At 43.4% G+C, this 26,356-nt stretch overlaps 1 protein-coding gene across 2 annotated transcripts in view; it reads left to right on the top strand.

Moving 5' to 3' along the window:
• Nucleotides 1-26,356, top strand: part of PAPSS2 (3'-phosphoadenosine 5'-phosphosulfate synthase 2) — a gene marked incomplete at both ends in the record, with an annotated part of 72,624 nt that overhangs the window by 40,839 nt on the left and 5,429 nt on the right. Inside the window, 7 exons of one of the 2 annotated variants that reach the window (XM_080694490.1) lie at nucleotides 3,167-3,402; nucleotides 4,516-4,654; nucleotides 5,242-5,360; nucleotides 5,535-5,648; nucleotides 7,186-7,297; nucleotides 12,460-12,474; nucleotides 16,659-16,864. In XM_080694490.1, coding sequence (XP_080550616.1) covers nucleotides 3,167-3,402; nucleotides 4,516-4,654; nucleotides 5,242-5,360; nucleotides 5,535-5,648; nucleotides 7,186-7,297; nucleotides 12,460-12,474; nucleotides 16,659-16,864 — 941 coding nt within the window. The remainder of the gene's footprint in view (nucleotides 1-3,166; nucleotides 3,403-4,515; nucleotides 4,655-5,241; nucleotides 5,361-5,534; nucleotides 5,649-7,185; nucleotides 7,298-12,459; nucleotides 12,475-16,658; nucleotides 16,865-26,356) is intronic. The other variant, XM_080694491.1, reaches the window with a different exon arrangement.

A 26,356-nucleotide genomic window follows, 5' to 3' on the forward strand; every position in this document is an offset into this window, starting at 1 on the left:
CTTGTATGTTTATACCTGGGCTATGCATCGAAATAACTTTCTCCGGAATAGATGGCAGGAAAGGAGATACCTAGTACGCACCTGTCTGTATTCCTGAAATGTTTAATGTGTAATATTTACCCTAATTCCCTCCAAGAAATGTGACATGTAGCAGTAGGCACAGCTCTGAAAACAACTTTTGTGTTGGGACATGCACACAAAGTGCATTTCTGTAAAGCTGTGTTTCCTTCAGAAACACCAAAGAACTGGCAGGAGAGGAAGAATATGTAAATGCTATGCCTCCTTTGTTTTATCTTACTCTTTAAAAAAAATCTTTTCTTAATTTATATTTCCCATGGAGTGTGTGTGTGTGTGTGTGTGTGTGTGTGTGTGTCTGTGTGTGTGTGTGTGTACACACACTAGGGGTTTAACCTGGGACATTTTACCCCCAAGCTAAATCCCAGCCCTTTTTATTTTGAAATAGGCTTACACTAAATTTCTGAGGCTGTCCTCAATCCTGTGATCCTCCTGTCTCAGCCTACCAAGTACTAAAACGATAGGCGTGCACCACCATGCCCAGTTCTCCTAATTTATTTTTCTTATGTTTCAGAGGGAGGACATTAACTAGACCAGAAGAAACCAAATACTTCAAATCCAGTGGTTCAGACTTGAGCCCAGCTCAACCTACATGAGCTGTGTGACTTTGGCCAAGCCTATTAACCTCTCCAAACCTTAAATTCCTTATTTATCAAATGAAAACAAAAATCAGTATTTGTCTTTTGGAGGCTTAGAGAGAACTAAATAAAACAAAACATCAATATGATTAGCATACTTCCTGGACCATAGTAAAGTTCTCAGTAAATGTAATTATTAATGTTACCCCCAGAGTGGGTGTGGTAGTTCAGGCTTGTAATCCCAGAACCTGGGAGGCTGTGAGAGGAGGAGGATCGTAGGTTCACAGCCAGCCTCGGCTACTTAATGAGGCCTCTCAGCCAGGCGTGGTGGCGCAAGCTTGTAATCCCCACGCTTGGGAGGCTGAGACAGGAGGATCACACGGGTTCGAAGCCAGCCTCAACTACTTAGTGAGGCTTTCAGCAACTTAGTGAGACCCTGTTTCCAAATAAAATATAAAAAAAAGTCTGGGAATATAGCCCAGAGGTAGAAAACCCCTGGGTTCCACCCCCAGTACCACCAAAAAAAAAAAAAAAAAAAAAAGCCTCTGCAACTTCGTGAGACCCTATCTCAAAATAAAGAATAAAAATGGGGCTGGGATGTAACTCAGAGGTAGAATGCCCCTGGGTTCAATCCCCAGTACTAACAACAACAAAAAAATGTTAGCCCTAATATATTAAAATAAACAATCCAGTATATACAGTTACTCTGATTTAGCTCTTTTATACCAGAGAACTGAAACAAATGGAAGGAAATCTATTATTCCTGTCATTTTTTTTTATTTAAAAGAACATTCTAAAGAGTCAAGATTCCCATTTTCTTTGTCCCACAACTCAACATAAATTCTAGGAAAAATTTCTTGCCTAAGTCTTTATTCAAACGAATCTGAATAACCTAATTATAGATAACACCTTCAACAGTGATTTAACAAAGATTGCCAATGTGTTCTTCACGTGTCTGTTTCTTCTAATGGTCCTCAGGCATGACTTTAAAGTATAACTAAAAGCCAGGCATGCTGGCACATGCCTGTAATCCTAGTACTTGAGAGGCCGAGACAGAAAGATTGCAGCTTCGAAGTCAACCTCAACAACTTAGTGAGACCCTGTTTCTAAATAAAAAATAAAAATGACTGGGGGTGTAGCTTGGAGATAGAATGGGTTCAATCCCTAGTACAATAAATAGATAAATAAATAATAAAAAATATGAAGACTATTGAGTTACCTTTTGTATATCATCTTTCCCCCCAAAGTTCCCTTTCCTCTTCAATCTTCATCCCTACATCCCCTTACTTCCCCCACCTCTTCCTCTTCCTGCTGTGTTTTCTGTGTTAATCTCTTGGCCTTTTTTATTCCCTTCCAGCTTGTCCATGTCCATGCCAGGCGCTGTCTGCCAATGGCTTGGCACCATGGACTGGTCTTCAGATTCACAGATTCTTAGGACTAATGAATATCGACAGTGCTAGTTTTCAAAGTTAGTTCAGATTCTGAGTTTGTAAGTAATGTTGGCTGGTTGCATTTTTTCCCCCTTTTCTGTATGTTTTCCCTATCTAGAAATGACATGTGTGCTCCCAGTCATTGTGCCGGGACAGCCTGGTGGAAGGCACACGATGACTTAGTTCTCATAAAAAGATCTGAAAAAAAGTACTTAGACCTAAGAATGTAAATACTCCCCAAAGCTCTAAATACTTCTATAGCCTACTACAGCCTAGTTCGGGGTGACTCTCCATCTTAGTGTTTTGAGAGTTATTTTGTTTAAATCCTGAAGCCCAAAGGACAGTATGTGGGCTCTGATGTGAGACAGTCGTCCCGCGGCATCCGCAAGGGAGATGAGCCTGGCCATCTCAAGGGGCTCGGTGCCCTCCACTCTGGATCACGCTGCTGTATGAGGGTCATGAGCCCACTGGCATCGCAGCTCTGATTTGTCAAAAGAAGCCAGGACCTATATTTTGTGATTTCCTAGACAGAGACAATGTCCATCACAACTTTCGAATCTTTAAAAACCTCTATAGGCTGGGGGTGGCGGCACATGCCTGGAATCCTAGTACTTGAGAGGCTGTGACAGGAGGATCATAGGTTTGAGTGAGTAGTGAGACTCTTATTAACCTAGCAAGACCCAAGACCCTGTTCCAAAATAACCCTAATAAAAAGTGGGGCTGGGGGTGTAAGTCAGAGTAGAATGCCTCTGGATTCAACCCCCAGTACCATACACACACAAAAACCCCCCACTCTTCAGGCAAGACACACCAAAAATCATGCCAAACTCCCAGGTTCCTATTTATGAACCCCATTTCATTTGGAAGGGTATAATCCTAAAAGGCAGCTATTTCAAAATTTGAAATAAATGTAAGTAATAAACTTGAAACAAGCTATCCTTTTTAAAAGATTTTAATAGTCTTTATTTAAGACCAAAGAATTGTTATGAGGGCTTAGTTATATATAAAAGTGGTAGATTATGTCACAATATATCATCATAAACAATCTGGGATAATTCCAGTTCGCTTGCCCGTTCTGGACAGGTCTCTCGGGTGCTGGGAAAACAACCATAAGTTTTGCGCTGGAGGAGTACCTGGTCTCCCACGCCATCCCTTGCTACTCTCTGGATGGTGACAACGTCCGTCACGGCCTTAACAAAAACCTCGGTTTCTCTCCCGGGGATCGAGAAGAAAATATTCGCCGGATTGCAGAAGTGGCTAAGCTGTTTGCCGATGCTGGTCTGGTCTGCATCACCAGCTTCATCTCTCCCTTCACAAAGGTAAAGGGATGCGGCACTGAACACAAGTTCCAGGCATGGCGCAAGCACTCTGCCACTGCTAGGACGGGAGTCTGGTGGAAAGCAGGCAGCAGAGGAGTGCTAGGCTTTCGGTTTCCTCCTCTCTGACCTGTTCCCTCACTTCGTTTATTTACTTCACTTATATAAAGAGAGTTCCTTCATTTCCAGCTGCCAGGGCTCCAGTCGGCATAAACTCCCTTATGTTTGTAATTTTAAGGGACATTCGGTCAGAGTTGAAAGGAAGGAAGGGTTAAACAAGAGGAACTCCAAGGCTCTGTAATTTCAGTTCTCTGAAAGAGAAAATTGAGCTCGCTAATGAACGGTTCAAAGCAAAGCTTCGGGTTCTATGCATTTAATGTGGAACATCAGTGGAGTGGAGTGTTGCTCTTCTTGTTTTAAAACTAAAAATTTCTAGTAGTTACAGATAATGTGCTCTATGCTTGGAACACAACCTTTGAATCAGCTCTGCTCCTGCTTCTAGCCCTGTCCTGCTCAGAGCGCTGTTTTCTCTGGAAATTCTCAAGAGAGCTGTGTTTGCCAGAGTAGCTTTTTTTTTTTTTTTTTTTGGACTCTCTCTAAAGTGCTCGCAGGGTGCAGTCTCTGCAGTGATCCCAAGGCTACCAAACGTCGGAGCACTGTGTTCTGCGATGAGGAACTCCATTATGAAATTTTGTCTTAATCCATTTTCTGTTGCTATAGCAAAGTACCACACTCGGAGTAACTTATAAGAGGTAGAGGCTTATTTGGTTCATGATTTTGGAGGCTGAAAAGGCCAAGGGCCGGGCACTAATGTCTGCTGGGCCTTCTGATTGCGTCCCCACGCGGTGGAGGGCAGCGCAGGCAAGGCGGAGCATGCACACCAGCCCTGGTCTCTTCCTCTTTTTATAAAGCCACCAGTGCCATGCTGAGACCCCCGCCTTAATGATCTGATCTTGTCTTAATTACTTCCCCAAAGCTCTACCTCCAAATACCTTTGACATATACATTCAGAGATTAAATTTCCAACATAAGATTTGGGGCAGATATGCCTATTGCGAAATATTGAAAAATTTTTTTTCCTTCTTCTTCACATTCTTAAACATTACTGTTTTTCAGGATCGGGAGAATGCTCGCAAAATCCACGAGTCAGCGGGACTGCCATTCTTTGAGATATTTGTAGATGCACCTCTAAATATCTGTGAAAGCCGAGACGTAAAAGGCCTCTACAAACGGGCCCGAGCTGGGGAGATTAAAGGTAAGGGAATCAGCCAGGAAGACCACAGCCGGTTCCTCAGCCTGCTGATTCCTCTGACCCTGCCCTAAGAATTCTGTCTCAAGTTGCAAATTCTGTTCCCCAAAATTGCAAGTAACATATACAACTTTTATCAAATCATAATAAACCCAACATGCCATGGGCTTAATAAATGTGGAGTTTTATCTTTCAAGAACTCTTAGCCATAAGCAATAAAATTTAAAGATAGAATGACTATATGTCGATAGATAAAATATCAACGAGAGGGCATTCTACCCCTGAGCTATACCTCCAGCTGTATTTTGTTTTGAAACAGGGTCTCATTAAGTTGCTGAAGCTTGCTTCTAACCATCAGCCTTCCAGTCTCAGCCTCCCAAGTACTAGGATTACAGGTGTGCACCACCACACCTGGTTTACCCCTATATTTTCTTACATAGATAATCTATGGCAAGAGGTCAAGGATGGCTATTTGACATTTTCTATTATAATCTGACCCCTCTGTTTAACACATTATTCCAACATGTGTTGTAACTTATTGATTACATAAATTCTGTGGGTACAGATGTGACTCCCCCACCCATGCCTTGTAGGGTTTACAGGTATTGACTCTGACTATGAGAAACCAGAAACTCCCGCATGTGTGTTGAAAACCAACTTGTCTTCAGTGAGCGACTGTGTCCAGCAGGTGGTGGAGCTTCTGCAAGAGCAGGTAGGGACTCTGGTTGCCTCTCTCTCTTTTTAAATTTAGTAAAGTCCTAAAAGATCATCTATGTTCCTCTGCTAAGTCATTCTCTCTACACTTTCCATTCAAAATCAATATTTCTTGCTAAGAAGCTCTCCACGGTGTTCACTCAAAATCATTGCTGATTCTGTTTCATTTCAGAACATCGTTCCCCACACGATCATCAAAGGCATTCATGAACTCTTTGTGCCAGAAAACAAGCTCAATCAAGTCCGAGCTGAGGCTGAGACCCTTCCTTCATTGCCAATTACCAAGGTAAGAGGGTGCAGACTGGCCAGGCAAAGGAGAATCGGGCTTAATACCCATCTTTATGATCCACTTAATTACTCTCAATAATAGGAAGATTTGAGTAAGGGACATTCGGTGTATATGAAGAAAGACACTGCATTTTTGGCTCACCACCACCACCACCACCACCGCTTCTCTGAGCAAATCTCACCAAGAGTTGCCATCGACGGCTGACCTATGTATCGATGGGGGCAGAGAGAGAAAGGGACGCTTCCCATAGTTGTCATTATGCCTTCAGTTCTGCTGAAGTGCAGACTTCCCAATAATTACTTGTTGGCGATCGCTAAGAAAACAGTTGGCTGCAATGCAAGTACAGTTGAGAAGGAGTCTGAAGAAAACAAAAAGCGACCCTGATCCAGAGCAATTTGGATGCCTGGATCTTGTCTACTCTGCAGACTGCACTCTTCCTTCATCAGGGAGTGTCTGGTCTGAAGAAAGAAAGGGAGACGGCTTTGATTGCCTTTGTTTTACTGCCTGGAAGATGTAAGGTGCAGTCCTCGAACATTGCCCTCCACGTGGCCTTTTTATAGGCCAGTGTCAGTTGGCCCACACATGTTGATCAAGTCTTTATAGGCACCTCTTTATTATCCATTAAAACTTTGGAGATTTTATAAGAATCAAGGTAAATAGGGAGCTTGCTTCAGCTCATGAAGATTCCAAACTCTTAAAAAGTCACGGACAATTTATAAACAGAACCTCCTGACTCTGTAAAAGAAATCCTGACAACCCCGAGCTCCGGGGAGGTGAGAAAACACATGACAATTAGAACATGGTATGAAAGTTTCACAAGCAGAATGACCTATGAAATAGGACACTTCCAAAATCCAGTGACTGGGTTTTAAAGGATGAGTAGGAGTTTGCAGATGGGGTGGGTGGGGGGAGGATGGGTAACACACAGTTCTGAAACTACATTGTGTTTAGACTACACATGGTCTAATGTCGGCTAATAGTCCCCAGCTGGAGCCGAAGGAAGTGGGAGTCCCTTCCTGAGGCCCAGGGGCCAGAGCTTGAAAGGCTGTCATTATCATGCTAATAATTGTAGACTTTATCTTAGAGCTGGTGACTTGCTGAAATCAGTCAAATGACCAAAAAGTACATCTATGAAAACAGAGAGAGAGAGAGAGAGAGAGAGAGAGAGAGAGAGAGAGAGAGACAGAGAACAGAGACAGAGACAGACAGGAAAAGAGAGAGTAGAAAAGAAAGAATAAATGAATGAATGAACAGTGCATTTTCAGAACTCAGTTCAATATTATGGGGCTAGATTAAAATATTCAAGTAAATCATCTCAATTTGGAATTTATTTTACTACTCTTCAGCAGAGAAGTTCTAGACTTGAACCTATTTTTCCCTGAGATCACAGGGCAGCCATAGCATGTAGGAACACCAAAAACAGAAAATGTTCTGCCCGGATCCTCCTCCTGTGTCAACTAAATAAGAAAGAACTGCCCTGGGGCCGGCTGCTTGAATTTATGGAAACACTGACCCTGTCATTTGTGTCTTGCAGCTGGATCTCCAGTGGGTGCAGGTTTTGAGCGAAGGCTGGGCCACGCCGCTCAAAGGTTTTATGCGGGAGAAGGAGTACTTGCAAACGTTACACTTTGACACCCTGCTAGATGGTATGTTTTTTGTTGTTATTTCTTACTCTTTATTATTACTGGAAAGAAAACCCAAATCTATTGTGTGTAAATCTGTAGGATTTGGTGGTGGTGGTGGGGGGGTTGTCCTCAAAGGATATTATTTAAAACTGAGGAACTGAAAAAAAAATGAAGGTTTTTCTTGCCCAAGAGAAAGTTAGTTGGGCTTTGCCTCCACCTAATCTTTGCTGGTTCTGGTGATATTCAGAAGCATTATCGTAGTCAGAAGCACCAGGGTAAGTGGCCAGGGAGCACCCTGGAGCAGCCAGGATGAGCTGGGGCAGGTGCCTGCCTCTCACAGCGCTGCCCATCCTCCAGGGCGCTCCTGCAGAGTCGGGCCACGAGAGGCAGCTCTTTCCTCGGTGGGTGCTAGAGCATCACTGTGCACATCCACGCAGGAAATACAGAAGGACTGCTTCATCCACCGGGGGAAACTCGAGGTTACTTCCTAGCCACAGGCTAAGGGCTTTTAGAGAATCGATCTGGTCAAAGTTGGAAGCTTGTGCCAATCAGAAAAATTCTGGACTCTCCTATGATTACTTCCTTCCTTGAGCTGCCTGAGTTTATCAGATATGATTTGTCTATTTCAAGACTTTGGGAAATAGGTAAGAAGGGGTAGCGGTAAAGTTCTGCTGAATGTATAGTAGTGTACAAGGGTCCAAGACCTTTTTGGAAGAAAGATCTAATCAGATGGTTTTTCTTTGGGAAGATGGCTGTGTGCTGAGTCAGCACAGCAACTCTTCTTTTCTCAGCCATTCATGCCCCACAACCTGAGACCTTCATTTCTCAGATTAAATTACATTCCTCTCAAAAAAAAACCTATTTACTTTTAGCTCCCCTTAACAACAATAATAATTTATATCCGAACAACATTTCTCTATTTTCTTTATTTTTGCGTGTGTATGGTACTGGGGATTGAACCCAGGAACATTCTACCCCAAGCTACACGTTCAGCCTTTTTATCTTTTGTTTTGAAACAAGGTCTCCTTAAGTTGCTGAGAGTCTTGTTACTTGCTAAGGCTGTCCTCGAACCCATGATCCTTCGGTCTCAGCCTTCCAAGTACTGGAATTACAGGTGTGCATCACCACACCCAGCTTGTTTTTCTATTTTCAAGTGTTTTCTTGGGCATTATTTTATTTGAGCCTTACAAAACCCCTCAAAACCAGGCAGTTTGTGTTATCCACTTGCAGACGAGGAACCTGACCTCAGGTTTAAGGGACTTACTCAAGTTCATACCACTCATGAGGACCCAGGACCAGAGAGCAGAGTCTCCTGACTGCTGGCCCCAGGTCCTTGCATGCCAGGCTGCTCTCCGGATGTCCTTGCCAATAGAATGTTGAAGACTAGGAGGTCTCTACAAGGAGGGCTGACTTTTGTCTGGCTGTCTTGATTTTGACTCAGCAGCCAGCCATGAACAGGGACTGGGTATCCCAACTGGAGCTGTGGCCAAAAGACAAGGGAACTGCCTTGAAGAAGGGGCCCCCATATAGACAGCGCCTCTGACCTCTGATAAGCATTTGTTCCATAAAAAAAAAAAATACCACACTGTTGGGTGCAATGGCACAAGCCTGTAATCCCAGTACTTGGGAGGCTAAGACAGTAGTCTCGCAGGTTCAAGGACAGCCTCAGTAACTTAGTAAGACTCTCAGCAACTTAGACCCTGTTTCAAAATAAGAAATAAAAATGCAGTTGGGGTATAGTTCAGAGGTAGAACACCCCTGGGTTCAATCCCTAGGAGCAGGGAAGGAAAGAAGGGAGGGAGGAAAGCAATGGTTGCAGAGGTCAGTGTTAATAGAAGTAAGGGGTCTTTAGCCTGAAATCTAAGACTTCAGGGTAAGGGAAAAAACAAACACCCTAGAATAAGCAAAGATGATGTGTGTTTTGAGAAGGGAAAGAAGGCATTTCCTGAGTTAAGGGTTTATCACCTCAGATGGGTTCTTTTTTTCTTTTCTTTCTATTTTTATAACATTTTATGTAACTCATAAAACAGTGCTTGTATAAAAAATTCACACAAAGTTGCTAGAGAGCATACAATTTCAAAAATGTCCTGGGTTTTTGTTACATTCAGTTTTCTAAGGATGCACTCAAATCAATGGTAGAATGTAGACATTATGCGGTATTTCATTATCAGATGGGTTCTTAAGAGCGTCTGATAACCAAAAAGAGGAAGCACAGCTAGTGCAGATAAATAATTTAGGCAGAAATCTCTTCCCCCCACTTTCAAATTATTTCCATTTCATTTCCTGGGCAGACGATGTTGATTTTCTTTTCTTTTTATACTGAAGATTGGATCCAGAGGCATTCTATTCCCAAGCCACACCCCCAGCCCTATTTTATTATATATTTATTTGTTGGTACTGGGGGTTGAGCCCAGGGTCAATCTATCTCCAGGCTACACCCCAGTCCTGTTCTCATTTTTATTTTGAAACTGGGTCTCACTAAGTTGCCAAGGGTCTAGCTAAGTTGCTGAAGTTGCCCTTGAACCTGCTTATATTTTATTGTGAAACAAGGCCTCACTAAATTGCTGAGGCCTTGAACCTGCAATCCTTTGGTCTCAGCCTCCCAAGTCCTGGGATTATAGGTATGTGCCACCACACTCCACTACCACGTTGATTTATCTTTACTACTATGAGGTAGATTAAGCACTTATTATTTCTCCCACTTTCATGTAATCCAGATCTGTGTCCCCTAAGCCACCAGCCTAGGGATGCAAGTCGGCTCATATTTCTCATTACTATTTGAGTCTCCCTAGTTTCAATCCCATACCTGCTCCTATGAAATCCCAGCTCTTCCCAAAGCCTGGGCCTAAGTGTCCATTGAGGTCCCCAGGAGGGTGTTTTCTATGCTCCTGGTCAGGCCCACTGCCATGTGCTACTGGCTCCGTATGGCTCTCTGCGCCCACAGCTGTGCAGATCCTGCCCCATCCATCACTCAGCCACCAAAGTTCCTGGTACTGACGTGGCTGTGGCCATTTGCGGACTGTTTCTCAAGTGTGGAGGTGGAGGGGACATTGCCTTCTCCTGTGTTCGCCTCAGTTAAGGACTCTCTAGGATGTTGCTTGAGTCCCATAGAATCACTCTTATAATCCACGTTGGTCCATTAAGGACTTTAAGATCAGATGTCATACTGTTTCCATAACCTCTAACTCCTTGTAACCTACAGGCCCTGTTTCTAGGACTTTCCTATAGGACTCCTTTTTTCTGAATGTAAATACTCTGCTGGCTGTATCATCTGACTCTGCAAGCAGAGTCCACTAGACATACTAATGCAGACCCTGGACTCGGCACATCCCAGAAGCTCCCTCGATTCTTAGGTGAATCAATTAATAAACATAGTTACTACAGCTGGGCATGGTAGCACACACCTATAATCCATCCAGTATTTGGGAGGCTGAGACAAACGTATCTCAGATTTTAGACCAAACTCAGCAATTTAGTGAGGCCATACACAACTCAAGTGAAACCCTGTTTCAAGTTGAAAATAAAATAGGGCCGGCCATGGTGATGCACCTTACAATACTAGTACTTGGGAGGCTGAGACAAGAGGATTGCAGATTCGCAGCCAGCCCTAGCAACTTAGCAAGGCCTGCTGCCACTTAGTAAGACCCTGTTTCAAAATAAAAAATAGGGCCTGGGGTGTGGTTCCGAGATAGAACACCCTTGGGTTCAACCACTAGTACCATAAACGAACGAACAAATAAGGCTGGGTTCTACCCCCTGTTCCCACCCCACCACCCAAAAAGAAAGCCAGGTTTAGTAGTGAATGTTCCAGCCATGGTAGTAATTATATATGGACAAATCCCAATACATAACGGTTAAAAGAGCCCCAGGTCTTAGAGACACTAAGTGGCTTATCCATAGTCACATCAGTTTGAATCTGGACTGACGAGAAGGTCATGAGCCAGCAACTAATCCTGGCCCCTTAGGCCAGAGTTCACCTAGCTGCTGGGGATAGAGTGGTGTGAAGACAGGTGTGCACTTGCTAAAAAGCGACTTGTCTCTATATCAGAAGGTGGGGCAAGATATTTGATATTTGAGTCACCATTAAAAATTTTAAACGTTTTGCATAGCCACAGATATATGGCCACTTTTGTTTGTTATCAAACAGCTGCTAAACAAAACAAAAAAACATCATTTGTTAAGGGTTATGGGAATTATATGGTAGGAGGAAGACTTATAGTCATATCAATGGATTCAAGACTCATGGATTCAACGTCTTCAAGATTCCAAGTTCTTTTAACTACGTGCCATGGGGACTCATTCATGATAATAGCAACCTCTTACAGGAAATATAGTATCAGGGGTGTCGCAGACCCTCCTATCATTAATATCACACCTGAACTTAAAACTGGAACATCAAGTTTATGTTGACTGGTGGCTTCCAAGTGGTACCAAGACACAGTAGCCTTGTGAGACCCCATCATTTAATGGGGAGTCTTCTGCAGCTGGATTCCCAAGGCAGGACATGCGGGTACTCCACACCCCCCCCACCCACACTTATTAAGCACCGATGACTCTGGAGTTCAATGTAGGTTCTTATATTTAATCTGGATAATACCACTGTGAAGACCTTTTGTCCACACACATGTAGAAGACTGTGTTGAAAAGGTTAAATAATTCTAGGATTAAATGCAGGTTATCCTGGCTCTAAGGCTCATGTTTATTTTACTGGACGTACTTACATGTCCTCTAAACAGCTGGGATTCTAGGATGTTCTAGGGCCATTTGATTCTCTACCTTCTCCAAAAGTCTGGTTCAAAAATCATTTGACATGGGTGGTAATATTGCATATTCATAAGAGATGACTTCTTGCTGAAATTAGAGGAGCTACAAACATATGTTAGGATTATAAAGTGCCTATGTAAAAAAAAAAAAAAAAACAAAAAAAAAAACAAACCAGATAACCATTCCAACAGTGCCTTGGGAGTGTATTGAACAGTATTCCATACGAATTCTGATTTTACCAGCTTTCTGATGTCATATAGTATCTATTTTTAAAAATAGCATAACAAACAGCTTGATATGTTTGTATGCTGTGTAGGTGACGTATTATAATAGAAATATGTTCTCTGACATTGTTGTTTTAAGATTATTTGGGGGAAGAGCTGAAAACATGTTTCTTAATTATGTTTGTATTTCTCTAGGCATGGTCCTTCCTGGTATGTACTTTAACTTTCAAAGTAGTTAAATTACTGTAATTAGAGATGTCACATTAATTTAAGATAGTTAAAGACATAATTTTAAAAATTGAATTAGCCAGGTGGAATCGTTATCAGTTCATGATCCAACCAGTTACAGTAGAATAATCTTACATGTTTCTGGTGATTTGAGGCCAAGTAATAGGAAATTGCTGGATCGGATACAGTTTGGATGACAACAGTAATCTTATTTCTAAATTACCTGTTGCATATTTTGTTTTGAGTTCTTTTAAATTTGCGATCCTCTTCCAATGACCATGGGTTCCCTTTTAGTCCCACCAATCTGGAAAATTATTTTCTATCACATGTTAAAAAGCATTTTTAATTGTGGAAAGATGCACCTAAACTAGGTGTTAGTAAGACACACTTGTAATCCCAGTACTTGGGAGACTGAAACAGGAGGAGCAAGTTCGAGGTTAGCTTCAGTAACATTGTGAGAGTCAATAATCTAATGAGACTCTGTTTCAAAACAAAACAAAACCAAATCAAGGGCTGGGGGTATAGCTCAAAGGAAGAATGCCCCTAGTACCACAAAAATAAAATTAAATTAAAAAGTGGATGCACCTGGTTGGATTGTGTATGACTGTACTTCAAATGAAGTTCAAATGTTTTCAATGTGTGATTATGCATGAATTTAATTCCAAGCTATCATAATTGATAGTTACAGAAATGGAAATAAATATATACTTACTATTGACTGCAAAATTCTGCACTGTACCAGACTGAAGAGGTAAAATTCTGAAGATATCATTTATCTCTGATATTCTGATATTGTTTTCATTTGTGTTCTTTTTCTTTAAAAAAAAAAAAGCCTAGCTGGGCAATAATAATTAATTTGGTTTTTGCATAAGCAACTGTCTATGTAACTAGTGAGCAGATCTACAAGGCTGAAACAAAAGGTTTGACAATGACTTAAAAAGAAAATTATTCAACAGAACAGGAAGTTATCTGTTGGACTCACCATGGCTAAAAAAAAAAAAACACCCACAATAGTCTTCCAGATGAGATGTACTGCAATAAAATAATCAAGGCAGTTCCCACCAGAGCGGAAACACACGAAGGAAAAGGCTGAGAGCTTGAACTGATGCTCAAAGCCACGGACAATGCTCAGCACAGCTAAATTGTTGGATATGTCCCTCTAGTAGAAAAGTAGAGAAAATGGTAGGGACCCAGCAGTAACTCTGTTTATACCCAGGTGGAGTCGCGGCTGCAGGCACCTGAGGTCAGCTGGCTTTGTCGCTCCATAGGACCGCTTTCCACACATCCCACAGCCGAGCTCTTTATCCTGATGCCCACCGTCGGGAGCGCTGCTTAGCCGCTGTGGATGCCCAGTCCAAAGGCATTCTGCTGCCCCAGCCCCTCTTCTTCTGGCAAGATGAGCCTTTTTCTTTTCAGGCCTTCCTCTGATGGGAGGAGTCCTACCCACATCTTAGGGTGTTATTTGCTCCATTCAGAGTCTACTGATTCGTTTCTTTCCATCTAAAAAATACCTCCATGGAATATTATAGAGAATAATATTCAGCCAAGCATCTGGGTATCATGGCCTAAGCAAGTTGACACAGAAAACTAACCATCACAGTTTTCATGTCTGTTTTTTTTTTTTTTCTTTTTTATGGTGCTTGGGATGGATCCCAGGGGCTTTCTACCTCCAAGCTACACCTCCAGCCCTATTTTTTTTTTATTCTTTATTTTTAAACAAGATCTCTAAGTTGCCGATGGCCTTGCTAAGTAGCTGAGGCTGGCTGTGAACCTGCGATTCTCCTTTCTCAGCCTCCCAAGTACTGGGATTACAAGTGTGTGCCACCAGGCCAGCTGTCCATGTCTGTTTTATTTATTTTTCCTGTGCTTGAGATAGAACCCAGGGGCATTCTACCTCTGAGCTATACCCCTAGCCCTATTATTCTTTATTTTTGAAACAATGTCTCACTAAGTTGCAGAAGGCCTCACTAAGTAACTGAGGCTGTCCTTGAACCTGTGATCTTCCTGTCTCAGCCTCCCAAGTACTGGGATTATAAATGTGTGCCACCACACCCAGCTCCCCATGTCTGGTTTTTGTTTGTTTGGTTGGTTGGTTTTTTGCTGTACCGAGGGGCATTCTACCTCCAAGCTACACCTCCAGCCCTATTTTGTAGTCTTTTTTTGTGTGTGTTTTATTAGGAATGGAACCCAGGGCCCTTTTACCTCCAGGCTACACTATTTTATATTTTATTTGGAAACAGGGTCTCACTAAGCTGCTGAGAACCTCACTAAGTAGCCGAGGCTGGCTTCGAACCTGCGAGATCCTCCTGTCTCAACCTCCCAAATACTGAGATTACAAGCGTGCGTCACCATGCCTGGCTTTAATCCTTTTATTTTTGAAATAGGGTCTCACTGAGTTGCGAAGGGCCTCACTAAGTAGCTGGGGCTGTCCCCAAACCAAGATCCTCCAGTCTCCACCTCCTGAATGCTGGGATTATAAGTGTGCGCCACCACACCCGGCTCAAACTGTTTTCTTGTCTCTTCCTGTTGACTTGTTACACAGCTGCCAACGTTTCTGAGTGGCACATTGCATACCCTGAGATCTGTTGTGCTGTATACTGAGAGATCAGATTGCCCAATTTATTTACATCCTATTTAAAGTAAGAGACTCAGCTTAAAGGCAAGAGGGTCTCATTCTCCAAAGAAAGTACACGAGCTTCAGAGGATGGCTTTATGTCATCTTACACTCCTCTGTGTTTGGACGGATGGTTCTAAATTATAATTGAGCCAACAAGACTTACGACTCCCAGAGAAGTGAGATTAGTAGTCTCTTAAAAAAAAAAAAAAAAGGTTCCAGGAGTGGTGGCACATGCCTGTAATACCAGTGCCTTAGGAGTCTGAGACAGGAAGATTGTAGGTTCAAGGCCAGCCTCAGCAACTTAGTGAGGCCCCGTCTCAAAATAAAAAATAAAAGGGGGCTGGGGATGTAGTTTAGTGGTAGTGTTCCTAGGTTCAGTCACCAGTACAGAAAAGAAAGAAAGAAAGAATAAAAGAAAGCAAAGAAAAGGAAAGGAAAGGGGTGATGCTGGGCCTCCACTATAGTAAACATTAGTGGATGGCTCATTTAGGGTCCTGTTGATTGTGAATTACCTCGTTTCCCCCCCCCCTTTTTTTTTCAATTCAATGTGTTAGTAGTGCCCAATATTACTAAAATGTTCATTTCCAGCTGGGCACGGTGGCACACACTTGTAATCTCAGTACTTGGGAGGCTGAGACAGGAGGATCACAGGTTCATAGCTGCCAGCCTTAGCTACTTAGTGAGGCCCTCTGCAATTTAATGAGACCCTGTTTCAAAATAAAGAATAAAAAAATAGGGCTAAGGGTGTATCTTGGAGGTAGAATGTTCCTGGGTTCAATCTCCAGTACTGTAAAAAATAAAATGTTCATTTCCAATAAAAGTTAGTTTTTGTCTTATCAAGTTTTATTTTAGTTGGATTTTTAAAGGACTTTAAACTCCCCGGTACATTGGGTTCATTCAGAACCAAGCTTTAAAGGGGAAACCATGGAAGGATTGCTGATGATTCAAGGCCAGCCTCAGCAATCAAGTGAGGACTTCTGCAACTTAGCGAGGCCCTGTTTTGAAATATAAAATAAAGTTGTGCTGAGGATGTAGGTCAGAGGTAGAATGCCCGGATAAAAAAGTAAAATAGTGCTGAGGGTGTAGTTCAGAGGTAGAATGCCCCTGGGTTCCCATCCCCAATAAACACACACATATACGTGCGAGGACACACACACACACACACACACACACACACACACACACACACACACAAACTACTACTACCACCACCACCACACCACACCATACCACACCACACCACTCCCACCCCCTTGCGGGGAGATGCTGCCCTCTCATCCCCAAACTTAGATCCCTCTCTGAGGCCACCTGTGCGATTTGAAACCAGCCTCCTTCTTACATCCTACCCACCTCCTGCCGCGGGAAGCCCAGCGGGACTTCTCAACGCAGGCCCTAGAAAAACCCGGGCAGCGGACAACTACGTAGGGTTCGGGTCTTGAAGGCCTTTTGAGGGTCCTCTCCGGAGTGGCTCCGTGCACAGCGGAGTCATCCTTTAGGGACAGCACCCCTTTTTTTCCGGCATTCATGGGTCGCACGGGTCTCTCCACAGATGGCGTGATCAACATGAGCATACCCGTGGTGCTGCCGCTGTCCACCGAGGACAAGACGCGGCTGGAGGGCTGCAGCGAGCTGGCGCTGACGCACGGCGGACGGAGGGTGGCTGTCTTACGTGACCCTGAGTTCTACGAGCACAGGAAAGAGGAGCGATGCTCCCGAGTGTGGGGGACCACATGTGCTAAGCACCCCCACATCAAAGTAAGTGCTGGAGACTTTGGGTGGGCTTTCTTGATCTATTTCACTGAGGACAAAAATGATTATTTTAATTCCTTCATAAAGGACTTTATTGTTAATTTTATTTTTATTTTTTGGTGGTACTGAGGGTGGAACCCAGAGGCTTTTCTACCTCCGGGCTATACTCCCAGACTTATTTTATACTTTATTTGGAAACAGGGTCTCACTAAGTCGCTGAAAGCCTCACTAAGTAGCTGAGGCTGGCTTCGAGCCTGTGCAATCCTCCTGTCTCAGCCTCCCAAGCGCTGGGATTACAAGTGTGCGCCACCACACCCGACTCATAGAGGACTTTAAAAACTAAGATTACATGGAAGAATGCATTTCTTTTTTATTTTTATATTTTAGAAACTAGGTATTCAACCCAGGGGCATTCTATCTCTGAGCTATACCCCGGCCCTTTTCATTATTATTTTTGTTTTTGAAACAGGGTCTTGTTAGATTGCTGAAAGCCTCACTAGATTGCTGAGGCTGGCCTCAAAACTGTGATCTTCCTGTCTTAGCCTCTCAACTACTGGGATTATAGGTGTGCACCACCATGCCTGGCTTGTATTTCTTTTCTTTTTTTTTTTTTTTTATTAGCCAGGCACAGTGATGTATGCCTGTAATCCCAGTACTTGGGAGGCTGAGACAGGAAGATTGCAGGTTTGAAGGCAGCCTCAGCAACTTAGTTAGACCTTATTTCAAAATAAAAAATAAAATATGGATTGGGGTGTAACTTAGAGGCAGGCCATCCCAGGGTTCTACTCCCAGTAAAACACACAAACACATACACACACATACATCTTTTTCAGTGCCTTGTACCAGAGAGTGAGATTCATAGTGACATATTCATATTATTATTTGGTCTGTTTTCTTCCCTGAATCTTTACTTCCCCTCACTGTATGTGATAGTGAGGTTCAAATGATACATTCACATACATAAGACAGAAAAAGAATAGAGGAATGCATTTCTAAGCTAGGCTTTGCAAGCTTTGCTTTGGGAAATCTTTTGAAGGGGGGAAGAAATGTCATTCTGATTGACAGCTGGTCTCAAGGATATCTTGAGGCCTCGGGTTCTGTGATGGCCACACCCTCAGCTAGATGGGACCAGGTAGATGGATAATGTTTATTTGGTATCATGAAGGAAGGACCAAGATCACAGCTGTAGCTGTCCACAAAACGCAGCTAGAGCTCGCAGCCCTGCACGTCTTGGAAAATGTCTTCCCAGAGAATGGGCCCAGCCGACCACTGGAAAGAGAACGCAGAGTTCATGCTCTGTGACCAGTGAGGGTCAATGGTATCTTTTCAATAAACACAAATGAGCAGAGAATGTGGCTGAGTTCCCAGAGGAAACATACTATGGTTTTGTCCCTGGATAGTTTCAAGATTGGAAAATGTGCTCATCTGACTGTGATCATTTAGGGTCTGCCCTCCCTGATGGCAACGGAGGTAGATAGGTACTCACCTTCAGAGTCCTTCTCAAATTCTTATTCCTGTTGGTGTTTGGGTGAAAGTGAGGGGCATCCTGGAACCATTGGGTATGATTCATTTCCCATAAAAAAAAATATGTGAAATCCAACACAGAAGCCATCCCTCGGTCAAGATAAAAGCCTTGGGGTAGAAGTAAAGAGAGAGATGTTCTGATGATTTTGCTTCTCAGATTCCCCAGATGGAGGAACTCTCAGCAAAATCACAGGTATCATCAAGTCAGGCCTAGTGATGCACGCCTGTAATCCTAGTACTTGGGAGGCTGAGACAGGAGGATTGCAGGTTTGAGGTCAGCCTCTGCAACTTAGACTCTGTTTCAGAATAACATAAGGGTTGGGGGGGTATATCTCAGAGATAGAATACCCCTAGGTTTAATCCCCAGTACAAAAAAAAAAAGAAAAAGAAAAAAGAGGAAAAAAAATTGAGGCCTCTTTAAAAAGCCATGTAATGGAAAAGGGACATCATCTTTCTGAACCTGTTTCTTCACTGACAAAAGAAGGAGCCAGACTCAAAATGACTCTTAAGATCTCCTTCATCCCCTAGACCCCAAAGAAAATTATGTGAGATTCTGTTTGTTTTTAGTTGAAAAATGTTCCAGGATAGGAAAGAGCTTCTCAAGGTTCCTGTTGGGAACCTTCCTGTCTGAACACAGGCAGTCAGTGGGCAAGCAAAGCAGCTTGCTTCCTTTTTAGACATAGCAATTGGCCCTCAAGATAAACATCTTCCGCTAGGTACCACAGCACACACCTGTAATCCCAGCTGCTTGGGAGGCTGAGGCAGGATTGTAAATTCAAGACCAGCCCCAGCAATTTAGCATGACCCTGTCTCAAAATTAAAAATGAAAGGGCTGAAGGTGTAGCTCAGTGGTAAAGTTGCCCTGAGTTCAATCTCCAGTCCTGGATAAACATCTTTAATCTTAATGCACAGCAGGATCAAAGTCATCTGCACAATTTTTCTCAAAGAGGCTGACAGCTGGTCTTTGAAATTGCTAGATACTGACAGAGTGGTTTGAAGGATATTATGTTCTGGGCTTTACTTATATCTCTGATCATATCTTTTCTGATCATAATCATACAGGTTTAGGATCTTATCTTCACCCGTTGACCCAAAGAATAACGGCCTATCATTATGGCAGCTCACATGCTTCTAGTCTTTGGGTCTAACAGCTGTGTACACATGACTTGCACTTAAAAACTCTAAGGGAGCTCTTGAGTGATCCTAAGTGATTATTTCTTTTCATCCTGCCCTGCCAATGCATGTCAGCAGTTGGAGTCAGAATGTCTTAAGAGCCGAGAAGAGTGGTAGTGTAACTTGTGACTTTGACAATACTGTCAGTGACTCTGTACCAAACACTCTCATTGAGGTAGCAGTGAGTGACAGACCATGAATAACCAGAGAGAGAGAGAGAGCTGCTTACCCCGTCCACTTGGGTTGTTGCGGGGGCATTTACCAGACACACGGTTTTATTGGGAAACATGAATGTGAATTTTATTGGGAAAAGAACTCTTGATGGTGTGTTTACTAAGCGCTCTAAGGCTGGGCATGGTGTACTATAATCTCAGTACTTGGGAGGCTGAGACAGGAGGATTACAGATTCAAGGACAGCCTTAACAGGGTAGTGAGACTCTGATCAACCTAGCGAGAGCCTGTTTCAAAAACAAAAAAATAAAAAGGGCTGGGGGTGTAGCTCAGAGGTAGAATACTCCTGGGTTCAGTTCCCGGTACCACATCAAAGCATTCTAAAACTCAGTCATACCTTAATATAGTTTTTAGAACACCAAGTCTTCAAAAAGTTGAGTTGTTACTCCCTAAAGTAACTGCGGGTCTTGTATTTCCATGCGGTGCTGGGAATATTTGCAGACAATGGTCAAAGTCACCAAGAAGCAGCCTGCCTATTCCTAGCGCCTCACTGACAATGCTCCCGACCTTTGGTTCAAGAATCCTCTTACAGGTCACTTTAAAACAAGGAACCACGTGACATGATCTCAGATGAAATCACGAGGAGGAAAGTTGTAGAAAGAAGGCTTTTGCAGGAGTTGCGTGGCCTTGCACCCGAGGCTCTTGAAGCTTTTCCAAGATACTGCTCTTGTGAAGTAGGTAGAAATCATGATTTCCATTTAATGGATGTAGAAAACAGGAGAACAAAGCATGATTTCCTAGGGAGGGGTGGTAATATGAGGCCTCGCATCCTTTAGTTCTACAATGAAGAACAGTTAGGTCAGTAGCTTCACTTGGGAGCTTTAAAAACTATCTGTGACCAGGTCCTCCATCATAGATTCCGATTTTGTTGGAGCCAGACCTGGTCCTTGGGGGGAATTAAAGCTCCCCACGATTTGACTGTGTTGGGAAGGTGGAGAACCGCTTCATTAGGTAACTATTTGGAGCTGTTGCCTATATATCCCGAGTGCCTCCGGCCACATGCTCAGCCCTCTCCCCAAATCTGTTGCCGCCACGTGTCTCCTATCTCACCTACAGCTCCGTCATCCATATGGTGGCCCATAGGCGAGTGTGTGGTGATGTACACTTGTAGTCCCAGTACTTAGGAAGCTGAGACAGGAGGATTGTGGGTTCACGGCCAGCCTCAGCTACTAAGTGAGACACCCCCGCCCCCCCCCAGCAAAACTTAGTGAGACCCTGTTTCAAAATAAAAGAACAAAATAGGACTGCGGGTATAGCTTGGAGGTAGAATGCCCCTGGGTTCCATCCTCAGGACCAAAACAAACAAACAAAAAAATGGTGGCCTGTAACCAAAACCCAGGCACCATTCTTGCTTCTTTCTCCTCCTCTCATTTATTTGATCACAAAGTTCAGACAATTCTGCCCTCTCAAGTGTTACTTGAATTTATTTGCTCCTATTCCAATGTGGGCCAGGACATTTCATGTCTTCCCTGGACCTCTACTCCCTTGTCTGTTCCTCAGCCAGAGCAAGTCATGCAGCCTTTATTTTGGAACCCCCTGGAGAAGACAGGATTTGCCTGTTAGCCTTTCGCCACCACCACCCAGTCACTCAGGACTCCTCTAGTCAGTCGTTCTGAAGTCACTGAATTGTGCCCTCGGCTCAGAATGTCGTTCCCCTTCCGCCTCCTCACTGTATTTCCCCCTCTGAGAAGTCAGCCCCAAACTTGGGAGGCAGAGACAGGAGGATCACAGGTTCCAAGCCAGCCTCCAGAACTTAGCAAGACCCTATTTCCAAATTAAACATAAGGCAGGGCTGGGGTTGCAGCTCGGAGATACAGTGCCACTGGAGTCAGTTCCCAGGAACAGCGGATAGATAGATAGATAGATAGATAGATAGATAGAGCGAGCCTATGGGTGTAACTTGTGCTGGAGCCAGCCGGCAAAATACGGGTTCCGAAGGGAGGAGTGAGGATGAAAGAATTCAATTCTAAGAATTTAATTCAAGCATGGAAGATCGCCAGTCTACTCCTGGGTCGATATCTCTACTGGCTGATCCCAGGTTTATTTCTTTTGAAGCATGGAAGGGTCATCAATCTCTATTGGGCCGACCCCGGGTTTATTTCTCTTGTAGTATTTATATAGTTTCTTACACTAGAATACAATGACAAATCCAAAGTACCTTACACCAGAATACAATAATGACATATCCAAAGTATCTTACATCATGGGCAGATCAATCAACACCCTTGTGCCATCACAAACAACATGAAACTAATCTTCTTTCAGACCTTAATTACTTTGAACCTTCCATGACCCAAAACCTTGTTGACTCTTTGCGAAGGACAGTCAGAAGTATTCTTTTAGTAAAGATAAGGGGGAAACCTTAATGGCTCCCCACAAACTTGGAGGTAGAATGCCTCTGGGTTAAGTCCCTTGCAACACACACACACACACACACACACACACACACACACACAGTCAGTCCCAACACCAATGACCCATAGGCATGATTAAATGCCCTTCTATGCCCTCCCAGAGTGATTTGTACTTGTCCTGACCACACCCATGACAGGTAATTCTGAAGGTGAGGCTGCAATACCAGCATGGGCCCTCTGCACCTCCCGTCCCCAGCTGGTCCTCTCCTCTCTGTCTGTGCAACCCGCATCTCCAGATCGTTTGCCTCTTGCAGCCTGTTCTATCCACCTCTGTCTTAGGCTCCCTTCTAGCGTTTGGACTAATTTGTCCTCCTTTTTTCCATCTTGTGCTTTGCATTCTTGTGATTCTGAGCCCAGTTCCTCTTTTTCTACTTCCCTAGACGTATGCCTGCTCCTCCCTCTCCGAGCTTGTAGCTTTACAGACCCCCAGCAGGGGCCCTTCTTCTACTGTTGGCAGCCCACTGGAGGGACAGTGGGGGCTTCACCAAGCACTAGGCCTCCCTTTCTGACAGCTGGACACAGTTCCAGGGATAGTTAGAACCAGAATGAGCTGCCCTTGGAGTTGTGCCTCCCCACCCCTGAATTGACACCATTTGTAGGTCTGGTGGTGAACAGGCACCAATAAATAGAGCAACACAGCACAGGGCTGACCCCTAGCGCCCAGATGAATCACTGCACCCACCCAGAGACAGAGTTTGTGTTCTTTTTGGATCTTTGGTCTGAGTAATGAAATATAATCCCGGTACCTGGGAGGCTGATACTGGAGGATCACAGGTTCAAGACCAGCCTTGGAAACTTAGAGAAACCCTCTTTCATTTTTTTAAAAAAGGATGGGGGTGGGGCTGTAGTGCAGTGGTAGAACAGGCCTAGGTTCAATCCCTAGAACCATATCCAGTGACGAGGGTAAGGTTATGTATAGGTACAAGTGTTTAAAATTATTTTTACTCCATGATTTGCTGAGCACAAGCTTATAAAGGGGTCCTTGAGAACAGAATCAAACCCCTTGCACAATGACCCTCTCTACCCCAGGGTTTCTGAACTCCAGTGAAGTTGACGTTGGATGGAGGACTGTCCTGTGCAGTGTAGGACATGCAAGGGGCATCGGTAACCTCTACGCACTGGGTGCCAACAGCATACCCTCTCCAGCTGCAGCAGGGGAGGTCACAATTGCCTGCAGATATTGTCACATGTCAGCAGAGAGGCAAAATCGCTCCACTTTATCCCAGTCCCCATTCCCTTAATCCCTTTGGGTCCCTGGTCATTGTGAACTCCAGCACCCAGCCATAGCAGGGAACATGATCCAGGGCTACTCCTTTGTTGCTTTTTTTTTTTTTTTTTTTTTTTTGTACTGGGGATGGAACCCAGGCGCACTCTGCCTTTGAGCGACACCCCCAGCCCTATTTTTTTATTCTTTATTTTTTGAAAAAGGGTTTCACTGAGTTGTAAAGGGCCTCACTAAGTAGCTGAGGCTGGCTGTGAACCTTGATCCTCCTGTCCCAGCCTCTCAAATGCTAGGATTACAAGTGTGTGCCACCACACCCGGCTGGTGTTTGCATATTCCTACTGAGTGTTTTAGATCAGTCAACTTTTGCTCACTTGCCTGCTTTATAGGTAAATGTCTATATGCACAGACACACACACATACGTGTGTGTGTGTGTGTACTGCTGTGGACTGAACTTGAGCATTCTACTTCTGAGCTACACCATCACCCATATATATATTATATATTATATATATATATATATATATATATTAAAAACACAATCTCACTAAGTTACTGCGAGCCTCACTAATTTGCTGAGGCTGGCTTCAAACCTGGGGTCCTCTGTCTCAGTCCTGGGATCACGGATGTGCACCACTGTGCCCGGCTTCCTTCTTCTGCATTAACTTTTCAGGGGGCCACGTTGTCCTCATATACGTGAACTCACTTGGGATTTGTCTTTTTGTGACTGGCTTCTTTCGCTGACCATAATGCCCTCAAGGTTCACTTATGTTGTCGCATATAACAAGATTTCCTTTCTTGTAAAGGCTGGATGATATCCCGTTGTATGTAGCTATCACGTGTTATTTATCCATTCTTCAACTGGCTGGACATTTGGGTGGCTTGAACCTCTTGTCTTTTGTGAACAGCTGCTGAGAACATGGGTGTGCAAGTATTTCCTAAAGATTCTTTCATTTCTTCTGGATATATACCCCAAAGTACTATTGCTGGATCATATGGTACTTCTTTTTTAAATTTTTTTCAGGAACCTTCATATGGCTTTCCATACTCCTTGTAGCTTTTATAATCCCAGTTGCACAATCATTCCAATTTCTCCACATCCTTACTATATTTGTATCTTCCTGTTTTTTAATAATATCCATTCTGAGCTGGGTGGCACACGCTTTTAATCCCAGCATTTGGGAGGCCGAGACAGGAGGATCCGGGTTCATAGCCATCCTTAGCTACTTAGTGAGGCCCTCTGCAACTTCATGAGAACCTGTTTCCAAATAAAGAATAAAAAATCAGGCTTGGGGGATAGCTTGGGGGTAGAATGCCCCTGGGTTCAATTCCCGGTACCGCCACCAACAAAATAATAATAATAATATCCATTCTAATGGGCATGAAATGTATCTTATTGTGGTTTGGGCTGCCTTTCTCTTACGATTAGTGGTGTTATTCTTTTCACATGCTTTTTGGCTGTGTATAGATCATCTTTGCCCATTTCTTTGGTTGCTGTTGTTTATTTGCTTGGCGATGGGATTTGAACCTAAGCCCATTCTATACCCCCAGCCCTATTTTATTTCTTATTTGGAAACAGTCTCACAAACTTGTTGAGGTCCTCATTAAGTTACTGAGGCTGGCTTTGAACCTGTAATCCTCTTGTCTTAGCCTCCCAAGTACTGGGATTACAGGTGTGCACCACCAGGCTTGGCTCCTTTGCCCATTTCTTAAGTCAGGTTATTTGATCTGTTTTCATTGAGTTGTAGGAGTTCTTTATGGATTCAAGATATAAACAGGGTGACAAGGCTACCTATAGAATGGGAGAAAATACTTGAGAATCATGTTACCTGAGAAGGGGTTAATACCCTGAGTTAGTTTTTCTGTATAAGATAAGAATCCAACTTCTTTTTTCTTCTTAATATGAATATGTAGTTTCCCCAGTACATTTGTTGAAGGGTGAAGGGACTGTCTTTGGAATCTTTGTCAAAGGTCATTTGAGACAATGGGATGTTAGCTAATTGCCTAGACTAAAATGTGGATTATGTTATATTTTGCTGCCCTATGGAGATTTTCTTTATTTTTAAAGTGGAGGAGGCTGCATCCTTTGGAAATTTCCATAGAAATTGTGCTAAACAATAGTTAAATGGAGAAAACAAGGGGCCTGACTTTTCCCAGGGGACTTCTCGTTTGAGTCCTTAGTAGAAATTGTCTAAGATACTTCAAATTGAACTAGGAGTGTGCTAGCACTGGTTCTCATTATATGGTTCACAAAACCCTGGAGGTGTCTGTGACCCATCCAGAGAATCCCGAGCATAAAATTACACTCATGGTGAGAAGACATTCTCTTCTGTCACTGTGTTGGCATTTGCTCGGCTGGTACAAAAGCGATGGAGGACAGGAGTGAGATGGCTGGCACCTTAGACTCCAGATAGCGACAACTGGCCACATGCATGGCTGCTGTGCTCTTCATCTCCATGAACTTGCAATAGGAAAAACTCCAGCCTCGCTTAAGAAGATTTTTGATAGAGTCAGGTGCGGTGGTGCATGCGTTTAATCCCAGTACTTGGGAGGGTAGGACAGGAAGATTGCAGGTTTGAAGCTAGCCTCAGAAAGTAAGCAAAACTCACACCAAAAGAGCAAGACCTTGCATCAAAATAAGAAATAAAAGGAGCTGTGGGGTGTAGCTCAGAGGTAGAATGCCCCTGGGTTCAATCCCCAGTACCATAAAGAGAGAGAAAGAGACAGACACACACACACATACACAGACTTGCAAACATGTAAAACAATACCGTACTTCCTATTATGGGGAAAAGGGGGAGAAATACTATTTTTTGCTAAAAAATGTTATTTATGTTACTGTGTAACAGATTTATTAAAACTATTTTTAAAGTTCCTCAGTCTTAATTTCTAACCTAGAAAATAATGATAAATACAATCCACATAAACCAAAG

The sequence above is a fragment of the Muscardinus avellanarius genome (assembly GCF_963383645.1).
Source record: "Muscardinus avellanarius genome assembly, chromosome: 4".
NCBI classification, from domain to species: Eukaryota; Metazoa; Chordata; class Mammalia; order Rodentia; family Gliridae; genus Muscardinus; species Muscardinus avellanarius.